Source organism: Heliconius melpomene, unplaced genomic scaffold (assembly GCF_056956725.1).
Source record: "Heliconius melpomene rosina isolate 202511_hmr_F unplaced genomic scaffold, ASM5695672v1 ptg000056l, whole genome shotgun sequence".
NCBI lineage: Eukaryota > Metazoa > Arthropoda > Insecta > Lepidoptera > Nymphalidae > Heliconius > Heliconius melpomene.
In genome coordinates this window covers 86,038-97,371 of record NW_028181879.1, presented here as the reverse complement: position 1 = coordinate 97,371, position 11,334 = coordinate 86,038, and the positions used below count along the sequence as shown (strand labels likewise).

General features: G+C 42.9%; 1 protein-coding gene across 1 annotated transcript; it reads right to left on the bottom strand.

Moving 5' to 3' along the window:
- Positions 1-10,530: 10,530 nt before the first annotated feature.
- On the bottom strand, positions 10,531-11,334 carry LOC146526378 (uncharacterized). Its single transcript, XM_085207182.1, has one exon. The coding sequence runs from the start codon at positions 11,332-11,334 to the stop codon at positions 10,531-10,533; it is 804 nt and encodes a 267-aa protein (XP_085063308.1).

The window sequence follows — 11,334 nt, the reverse complement described above, 5'->3', positions numbered from 1 at the left end:
CAGGATGCGGTGGCCCGAGGCGATGGAGTCTTGGCGGTGTCTTTAGACATCGCCAACGCCTTCAACTCCCTGCCATGGCCCTGCATAAAGGAGGCACTGTTATACCATCGTGTGCCTCCATACCTGCGCCGCGTCATCGGGGCTTACCTGTCCGGGAGGTCTGTGACCTTTCCGGCTCCTGGAGGAGGTTGGGAGGAGTTTGTGGTGTCGGCCGGTGTTCCACAAGGATCGGTGCTGGGTCCGATCCTCTGGAACATCGGGTACGACTGGGTGCTGCGGGGCGGCACCCTGAGGGGGATAAAGGTCCTCTGTTACGCCGATGACACGCTGGTCTTGGCGAAGCAGAGGACCTATCGGGAGGCGGCGGTCCTCGCGACGGCTGGAGTGGCGGAGGTCGTCGGCCGCATAAAGCGGCTGGGTTTGGAGGTCTCCCTCAACAAGTCCGAGGCGTTATACTTCCACGCTCCTCGAAAGGGCCCACCAGCAGATGCCCACATCGTTGTCGGTGGCGTCAATATTGACGTCAAGAGGAGCATGAGGTACCTCGGACTTGTTCTGGATGGTCGGTGGAGTTTTCGGGGCCTTTTTACATCCTTGGCCCCGAAACTGTTGAAGACAGCGGCGGCATTGGCGCGCCTTTTGCCCAACGTCGATGGGCCGAGCGCCTCTAGCCGTCGGCTGTACACCGGAGTGGTCCGATCGATGGCGCTCTATGGTGCTCCTGTATGGGCGGACGCCCTGGATCGGCACAACATCACTCTGCTGCGACGTGCGCAGAGGGTGATGGCCATCCGGGCGATACGGGGGTACCGGACCATCTCCGGTGAGGTGGCGTGCGTGCTGGCTGGAGTCATGCCGTGGGATCTGGATGCTCTGTCTCTGGCGTCGGTCTATTGCCGGCGTCGAGGCCTAGTGTCCGGGGAACCAGCAAGTCAGGCACGCACGGAGGAGGCGCGGGAAACCGCGGTAAGAATGTGGGAATCCCGGCTGGCGACACCATCTGCCGGCCGGTTGACGATCGAGGCGGTTCGTCCAGTTTTCCGCCAGTGGTTAGCGCGGCGTCACGGCGTCCTAACCTTCCGCACCACACAGGTGCTCACGGGGCATGGTTGCTTCGGGGGTTACCTGTGTCGGATCGCTGGGAGGGAGCCCGACGCTCGCTGCCACCACTGCGACGACTGCCTCGACGAGACGGCCCAGCACACGTTGGAGGTGTGCACAGCCTGGGCGTCTCAACGTCGCGCTTTGCGCGACGTCATCGGGGACGACCTTTCCCTGCCGGCCGTGGTCAAGGCCATGGCCGGTAGCGAGACGTCGTGGGACGCGGTCTCATCCTTCTGCGAGGCAGTGGTGCTCGAGAAGGAGTCGGCGGAACGGGCGAGGGAGGCTATTGCCGAAGTCGCCATCCGCCGTAAGAGACCGGGTCGCCGGAAGGCGGCATACGATCGCCGCCTTCCGCCCTAATGTGCCAGAGGGCGGTCAGCTTGGGGAAGCTGGCTGCCTACCAACCTGGCCCGAGTAGGCGCGCGCAGGTCGCTCCCGCGCGCTACTCCGAGCAGGCCGTCGAGGGTGCCCACACACCCTTGACTCCGCGACGTGCCTTGCAGGCTCCCGCCGCCGCGATTCGTGGACGATTCTAGTCCCCGCGTCTCGCGGCCAGTGGCGGTCGAGGAGGAGCACCGTGAGGTTTTAGTGGGTATGCGGACGGCCTACATCTGCCAAGTCCGCGAGTCCCACATAACCCGCTCGAGTCCCCACTCGGGCCGGTATCCGTAAAAGGATTTCCTCACGTTAAAAAAAAAAAAAAAAAGATTTGCCACACTGTAACCAGAAGTTATACTGTGACGTATCAATGTCTTCTCCGCGCCCGTTCATTACTGAGAAGTTTCGCCGACAAGTTTTTGAAACTTCACACAGCTTGAGCCATCCTGGTAGGACAGCTACAGTGCGGCGGGTTACACAGAGATTCGTATGGCCAGGGATTCGCAAAGACTGTAGAGAGTGGACACGAGAGTGTGTACTTTGTCAAAAGAGCAAAGTTCACCGTCATACCCTTGCTCCCTTATCCTCAATTCCAACTCCTACATCGAGGTTTGCACACATCCACCTCGACATCGTCGGACCTTTAACTATTTCGTCTGATTTCAGATATTGCCTTACTGTCATCGACCGTTTCACACGATGGCCTGAGGCATTCCCACTTAAGGACATCACAGCTGATTCCTGTGCTGCCGCTCTTCTCTCTGGTTGGATAGCAAGATTTGGTTGCCCTCTTCGAATTACAACCGATAGGGGTCGGCAATTCGAGTCGCATCTCTTCAAGGCACTATCAGCCATGGTTGGTGCACATCACTTTACGACTACTTCGTATCATCCAGCTTCCAACGGCTTGATCGAGAGACTCCATCGTCAGCTGAAGGCAGCTATCATGTGCCATCCCTCTTCGACCTGGACGGAAGCACTTCCCTTAGTGCTGCTGGGCATCCGTAGCGCTTGGAAGGATGATATTCAGGCTTCAGCGGCTGAGCTGGTCTACGGGGAGCCCCTTCGACTTCCAGGGCAATTTCTTGCACCCTCGGAGGATTACAGGACAGCAGATATCACAAATCTGGTCACTCGTCTTCGTGCTGGTATGGCACGACTCTCACCGAAGCCCACGTCATGGCATAGGACAGGTCCTTTTTATATGCCAGCTGACCTTGCAGAGACAACACATGTTTTTTTACGGCAGGACCACGTCCGCAAACCACTGGAACCACCTTATGCAGGCCCATACAAGGTTCTCAAGAGGACTCCTAAATATTTCAAAATAGACATATGTGGTAAGCCTAATAACGTTAGTGTGGACAGGATCAAGCCCGCATATGTTACGAGAGAGGCCGTTCCTGCATCAAAGAGGATAATAACAGCACCAAAGGCTATCTCTCAATCTGACGTGGAGCAGACACTTGAGAAGCGGACAAGAAGCGGAAGAAGAGTCAAGTTTCCAGACTACTATCGCCCTTAACCAGGTCACTGGGGGGGAGTACTGTAGGGAACATTACTTATTCAAAATTAATATTATTACATTTACTAGAATCATCCGCACGCAGCGCATTGGAACAATTCAAACCTGTTCCGAGTTTTTTTGCTATGCGTGTTTGCTGCTAGCCAGCATCGCCACGTTTAAAGAGTCGGCTAGAATCGCTTGCGACATTCACTTGTGTATCCATTGCTCTCTTAGCTTGCATTCAATTCTCAACCTTAACTTCTTGCCATTACGTGCTAGTTTAGCTTGTATTTTCTATTGGTATTTATTTAAATTTCTTTATTTCCTTCTGTGATTATTTTCTCTTCACGTATCTGTGAGTTAAATAAATTTGGACAATTTCTCCACAAAATTTGGATTTTTAATTTTACTCATTTAGTGTAAAATAAATAAGATCATATTAAATAGTGGTATCACATCTCAACCGCTATAAATTTGATTCATATATTTTTCATTCAATCTAATGAAAATTTAAATAATTTTCGACTTTTAGATGTTGATAATCGAATTATTTTACCTATAAATAATCAAATTCGTATTTTAGTTACAGCTACAGATGTAATTCACTCTTGAACAATTCCATCATTAGGAGTAAAAATTGACGCTAATCCAGGACGATTAAATCAAACTAGATTTTTTATTAATCGTCCTGGAATTTATTATGGTCAATGTTCTGAAATTTGTGGGGCAAATCATAGTTTTGTACCTATTGTTATTGAAAGAATCCCTATAAAAAACTTTATTAATTGAATTAATAATTATTCATTAGATGACTGAAAGCAAGTACTGGTCTCTTAAACCATTTTATAGTGAATTAGCATTTACTTCTAATGATAAAGAATTAGTTAATAAATAACATAAATATGTCAAATTTAAATTATTACTTTTTGTAATATTCTTTTATTCCTCAAATAATACCTATCAATTGAATAATTTCATTATTATTTTTTATTTCTATTTTTATTAGTTTTATAATTATAATTTATTTTATTTTTAATTATAAAAATAATTTTAATTTTAAAAAAATTAATAAAAATAATTTCAAAAAATTTTTTTGAAAATGATAAATAATCTTTTTTCAATTTTTGATCCTTCAACAAATTTATTTAATTTCCCATTTAATTGAATTAGAACATTTATTGGATTATTATTTATTCCTTTATCTTTCTGATTTTTTCCTAATCGTCATTATTTATTATGAAATTTTATTTCTAATAAACTTCATAATGAATTTAAAACTTTATTAGGACCAAATAGAATTAATGGATCAACTTTTATTTTTATTTCATTATTCTTTTTTATTTTATTTAATATTTTTTTAGGTTTATTCCCATATATTTTTACTAGAACAAGTCATCTTAATATATCCCTTTCATTATCTTTAACATTATGATTAAGATTTATAATTTATGGATGATTGAATAATACACAACATATATTTATTCATATAATTCCTCAGGGAACACCAACTATTTTAATACCTTTTATAGTACTAATTGAAACTATTAGTAATATTATTCGACCTGGAACTTTAGCAGTTCGATTAACAGCTAATATAATTGCAGGTCATTTACTTTTAACTTTATTAAGTAATACAGGTATTAAAATACTTAATTATTTATTAATTATTTTAATTATTGTTCAAATTTTATTATTAATTCTTGAATCTGCCGTAGCAATTATTCAATCTTATGTAATTTCTATTTTAAGAACTCTTTATTCTAGAGAAGTAAATTAATGTCTAATCATAATCATCCCTATCACTTAGTTGACTATAGACCTTGACCCTTAACAGGAGCTATTGGAGTAATAACCTTAGTAACTGGTTTAGTAAAATGATTTCATAATTTTAATATAAACTTATTATTTATTGGATATATTATCGTATTATTAACTATATTTCAATGATGACGAGATATTTGTCGAGAAAGAACATTCCAAGGAAAACATACTATTATAGTATCAAAAGGTTTACGGTGAGGAATAATTTTATTTATTATTTCTGAAATTTTTTTCTTCATTTCTTTTTTCTGAGCATTTTTACGCATTTCAGCGGTGAGGAATCATTTTAGAATAGAATAGAATAGAATATACTTTATTGCACACATAAAAGAAATATATAGAAAGAACAACACAAATAAAATTTAAAGAAAAACACGTATGCAAAGGCGGTCTTATTGCTTTAAGCAATCTCCACCAGACAACCTTTGAAACATTACGGATAAAATGTAATGAGGAGAAAGGGGATAACGTCTCAGTGCAAATTTTATGAAATATAATTAAATATTATATATAATGTGAATGTTATTTTATAGTAGTAATTAAAACACACTGAGTTTCTCGTTAAAGAAACGACATTTAATGTCTATTACTTCTAACAAATTTTTATGTTACACGTGTTCAGCAAAATTAATTAAAAAGATCTATGTTGACAGTTTTGTATAGCTTAACTATTTGTACAGATTATCTTTTTCAAACCATAGACGTAGTTACGTCTATGGCCAGGAATTAAAAATTAAAGAGAATTACATGTAATTGTCTTTACATCTCCCTCCCAAAGTAGGTTCCTCAAGCAGAGGCATTGGAGTAATTTTTGAAATGTGGAAAAAATTTGATTCAGATTTTTTATGACCAGTATTTATCTTAAAAATTGAGTTTGATATTTTTTCCATGATTTGATAGGGACCGCTTCGCAATTCATCAAGTTTCCTTCTATTTAATTTATTTCCATTGTCCACAAAAACAATGTCACCAACTTTTAAATCTATATGTTTTCTATTTTTATCATAAATCACTTTGTTATAATTATGAGACTTGATTGTATTTTCCAGAGCTTTTTCTCTATCTTTAGTAAGATCATATTCTGTCTTTTTTAGTTTAAGTTCATTTGGCAAAATAGTGACATCTGTGCCATTTAACAAATATTTTGGAGGAAATCCTGTGACAGAGTGTATAGTTTCATTTTAGTTTCTAACACAATGATGTGCTATAGTTGTCCATGCTATTTTTGTATTATTTTCGTTAATCTTGCATCTGATTCTATTAACTAACGTTTGATTCAGTCTTTCATTTAAGCCATTTGAGAAGGGCGAGTTCACAGCTGTAAAAATTATGGGAATATTTTTGTCATCTAAAAATTTTTTTAATTCTTTTGAATTGATTCCGGGGTATTGATCTGAAAGAATTACGCCAATGTGGTCAGGTTCTGCACAGCTTTTTACTAGTCTAATGAAATCATTTGCATTTTGAGTACTTGATGTTAAAATATATGCATATCTTGTAAAATGATCTGATAGTAGATGTAATATTTATTTTACACTAAATGAGTAAAATTAAAAATCCAATTTTTGTGGAGAAATTGTCTAAATTTATTTAACTCACAGATACGTGAAGAGAAAATGATCACAGAAGGAAATAAAGAAATTTAAATAAATACCAATAGAAAATACAAGCTAAACTAGCACGTAATAGCAAGAAGTTAAGGTTGAGAATTGAATGCAAGCTAAGAGAGCAATGGATACACAAGTGATTGTCGCAAGCGTGACGAAAACCGATTTTTTCCAACCCGCGGGAATGCGCGGTAAGGTGCCGGCGGTAAGTGGCGAAAACCGATTTTTTCCAACCCGCGGGAAGGTGCCGGCGGTAAGTGGCGAAAACCGATTTTTTCCAACGCGCGGGAATGCGCGGGAAGGTGCTGGCGGTAAGTGGCGTGACAAGCCGTGGTCAAGGCTATGGCCGGCAGCGAGACGTCGTGGGATGCGGTCTCATCCTTCTGCGAGGCAGTGGTGCTCGAGAAGGAGTCGGCGGAACGGGCGAGGGAGGCTTTTGCCGAAGTCGCCATCCACCGTAAGAGACCGGGTCGCCGGAGGGCAGCACACGATCGCCGCCTTTCACCCTAATGTGCTAGAGGGCGTTCAGCTTGGGGAAGCTATAGGGGTTGAGATGTGATACCACTATTTAATATGATCTTATTTATTTTACACTAAATGAGTAAAATTAAAAATCCAATTTTTGTGGAGAAATTGTCCAAATTTATTTAACTCACAGATACGTGAAGAGAAAATGATCACAGAAGGAAATAAAGAAATTTATATAAATACCAATAGAAAATACAAGCTAAACTAGCACGTAATAGCAAGAAGTTAAGGTTGAGAATTGAATGCAAGCTAAGAGAGCAATGGATACACAAGTGATTGTCGCAAGCGATTCTAGCCGACTCTTTAAACGTGGCGATGCTAGCTAGCAGCCTACGACACGCATAGCAAAAAAACTCGGAACAGGTTTGAATTGTTCCAATGCGCTGCGTGCGGATGATTTTAGTAAATGTAATAATATTAATTTAGAATAAGTAATGTTCCCTACAGTACTCCCCCCCAGAGACCTGGTTAAGGGCGATAGTAGTCTGGAAACTTGACTCTTCTTCCGCTTCTTGTCCGCCTCTCAAGTGTCTGCTCCACGTCAGATTGAGAGATAGCCTTTGGTGCTGTTATTATCCTCTTTGATGCAGGAACGGCCTCTCGCGTAACATATGCGGGCTTGATCCTGTCCACACTAACGTTATTAGGCTTACCACATATGTCTATTTTGAAATATTTAGGAGTCCTCTTGAGAACCTTGTATGGGCCTGCATAAGGTGGTTCCAGTGGTTTGCGGACGTGGTCCTGCCGTAAAAAAACATGTGTTGTCTCTGCAAGGTCAGCTGGCATATAAAAAGGACCTGTCCTATGCCATGACGTGGGCTTCGGTGAGAGTCGTGCCATACGAGCACGAAGACGAGTGACCAGATTTGTGCTATCTGCTGTCCTATAATCTTCCGAGGGTGAAAGGTGACTTCCAGGGCAATTTCTTGCCCGAAGTCGAAGGGGCTCCCCGTAGACCAGCTCAGCCGCTGAAGCCTGAATGTCATCCTTCCAAGCGCTACGGATGCCCAGCAGCACTAAGGGAAGTGCTTCCGTCCAGGTCGAAGAGGGATGGCACATGATAGCTGCCTTCAGCTGCCGATGGAGTCTCTCGATCAAGCCGTTGGAAGCTGGATGATACAAAGTAGTCGTAAAGTGATGTGCACCAACCATGGCTGATAGTGCCTTGAAGAGATGCGACTCGAATTGACGACCCCTGTCGGTTGTAATTCGAAGAGGGCAGCCAAATCTTGCTATCCAACCAGAGAGAAGAGCGGCAGCACAGGAATCAGCTGTGATGTCCTTAAGTGGGAATGCCTCAGGCCATCGTGTGAAACGGTCGATGACAGTAAGGCAATATCTGAAATCAGACGAAATAGTTAAAGGTCCGACGATGTCGAGGTGGATGTGTGCAAACCTCGATGTAGGAGTTGGAATTGAGGATAAGGGAGCAAGGGTATGACGGTGAACTTTGCTCTTTTGACAAAGTACACACTCTCGTGTCCACTCTCTACAGTCTTTGCGAATCCCTGGCCATACGAATCTCTGTGTAACCAGCCGCACTGTAGCTGTCCTACCAGGATGGCTCAAGCTGTGTGAAGTTTCAAAAACTTGTCGGCGAAACTTCTCAGTAATGAACGGGCGCGGAGAAGACATTGATACGTCACAGTATAACTTCTGGTTACAGTGTGGCAAATCTACCTTAACCAGTTTTAACGATGAGCCTTTTTGAAGCAGACCTAGCAGTTCAGGATCAGTATCTTGAGCAAGTGCTAGAGCCTGGTAATCGATAGATCGACTCACCTCTTCCAGTCGTGACAGAGTATCAGCCACTACGTTCAAACGTCCTGGTAAGTATTGAATAATAGTTGTGAACTGAGAAATATAATCAAAGTACCGATATTGGCGCGGTGAGCATTTCTCCCTGTTAATGTTGAATGCATATGTGAGAGGTTTATGATCCGTGTGAATCACGAAGTTTCGAGCCTCAACCATGTGTCGAAAATATTTAATGGCTTCATAAATGGCTAACAGTTCTCTGTCGTAAGGACTATACTTCTTCTGCGCAGATGTTAATTTTTTAGAAAAGAAACCAAGAGGTTGCCATACGTTATTAACACGTTGTTGAAGAACTGCTCCAATTCCGACATCAGAAGCATCAGTGGCAATAGCTAGCTCTGCAGAAGGATCTGGGTGAGCCAGTAATGTGGCTTGAGATAAACAAGTCATACATTTTTGAAAGGCTTCCATCATCTCCGGTGTCATAGTGATCGGCTTAGCTCCTTTCATCTTAGGTCCTAGAAGCGCAGCATCTAATGGTGCTTGGATATTTGCGGCGTCGGGAATAAAACGCCGATAAAAATTGAACATACCGAGGAAACGTCGTAATTCCTTAGCAGTTTTCGGCACATTGCACTCCTGTATGCTCTTTACGTTCGTCTCTAAAGGTTGAGTCCCAGAATCTGACACTAGGTAACCAAGAAATTTTACCTGTCGCTGCCCGAAGACACACTTGGATGTGTTTATCAAAACACCATACTCTTTGAGCCTGGTGAAGAGTAGTCTGATGTGGCGCTGATGTTGTTCTTCAGAACTGGAAAATACCAAAATGTCGTCTAAGTAACCAAAACAAAAGTCATCAAAATCACGTAGCACTTCGTCCATGAACCTCTGAAAGGTTTGTGCTGCATTGCGCAGTCCGTAGGTCATGTACGGGTATGTACTCGAAAAGTCCAAAAGGAGTTATAATGGCTGTTTTGTGGATATCATTGACGTGTACTGGTATTTGATTGTACGCCTTGACTAGATCGATAGTTGAAAATACTGTACAACCAGAGAGTTGGTAGGAAAAATACTGGATATGGCGTATCGGATACCTGTCAGGTACTGTGCGAGCATTGAGTGCCCTATAATCACCACATGGTCTCCATCCGTCGTCCTTCTTCTTAACTAAGTGCAGAGCGGACGACCACGAACTGTTAGAGGAGCGGGCAGTTCCCTGTGACAGCATATCGTCAAATTCTTTTTTGGCTGCTTTCAGTCTAACTGGGTCTAAACGACGAGGTCTACTGGTAACCGGTGGTCCGCAAATGGTTTTGATGTAATGCACGGTATTATGCTTAGGTAAGGAAGACGTACCTGATGGTCTCGTTACCTCTGGAAACTCATGAAGCAGCTGATGGTATTTTGATTCTCCCGAAATGGCTTTGACTGACGCAAGGTCATCGGAGATATTTTCTTTTATTGCTTGCACTGACAGAGTGGTATTTCCATCGACGAGTCGCTGACATCTGCAATCTACAAGAAGATTGTAAAATATCAAAAAATCTACGCCGATAATGGGCTTTGAAACATCAGCGATGGTAAATTTCCAGGTGAAAGTACGCTTTAGTCCTAGGTCTAAGTGTAACAATGTAGGACCGTAAGTATGAATGACTGTACCGTTCGCCGCCATGAGTTCATACTTTGTCTTGGTACAGGGCGCCTTGGTAGCCAACCGTGGAAAAACGCAGAGATCCGAGCCAGTATCAATGAGGAAAAGCATTGTTGAAATACGGTCGGTAATGAAAAGACGGCCTGTAGGTAAAGGGCAGACGTTGGCCGCTACTTCCGGCTGCCCAGAGAGTTTTCCGACTCTCCGTAACTACATGGCTGCACACATTTTTTAGCATTTGAACCAAATTTAAAATGGTACCAACATTTTTGCTGGGTAGTCGACTTCCTGCGATGTCTGGAATGGCTCCGGGAACGCTCTTTAAATTTTGATGAGACCGAGTTGTGACGTACGTGGGTCGAGAGTTCCGATACCTGCTTGGTCAGGAGTTGGATCTGCTTGGCCATTTCTTCCAACATGGAAGATGCAGGGGGTGTGGCCATCGCAGATGTGCTTGCGACCTGTGGTGATGAGGGTGCTATCTCATGCACTTTGTCTGCCAGGTCAGCTAATTTTTCGATAGGCAGATCAGGCTGTGAAGCTATAACCGTTTGAATGTTTTGTGGTAACCTACTCGACCATAATGTTTTTAAAAAATCCTTGGGGACAGATGAACCCGCAAGATCTTGCATGTATCGCAGAAACTGTGATGGCTTGCGATCACCTAGCTGCTCGTGCCTCAGCAACTGCATCACTTTCTTTTCTTGAGACGCAGACAATCTTTTAATCAGTTGCGTTTTAAGAGTGATGTATTTATCCGTCTCGGGAGGAGAAATGATAATATCCTTCACCTCGACAGCAAATTGATTATCTAACTGAGCGGCAACGTAATAAAATTTTGTAGTATCACTTGTTATATTAGATAAAGCAAACTGACCTTCAATTTGTGAAAACCAAAGGGCTGGTTCTTCCGGCCAGAATGGTGGAATACGCACGCCAATTCTGCACACGTTGGATGTAGTCGCGTCCTCCAT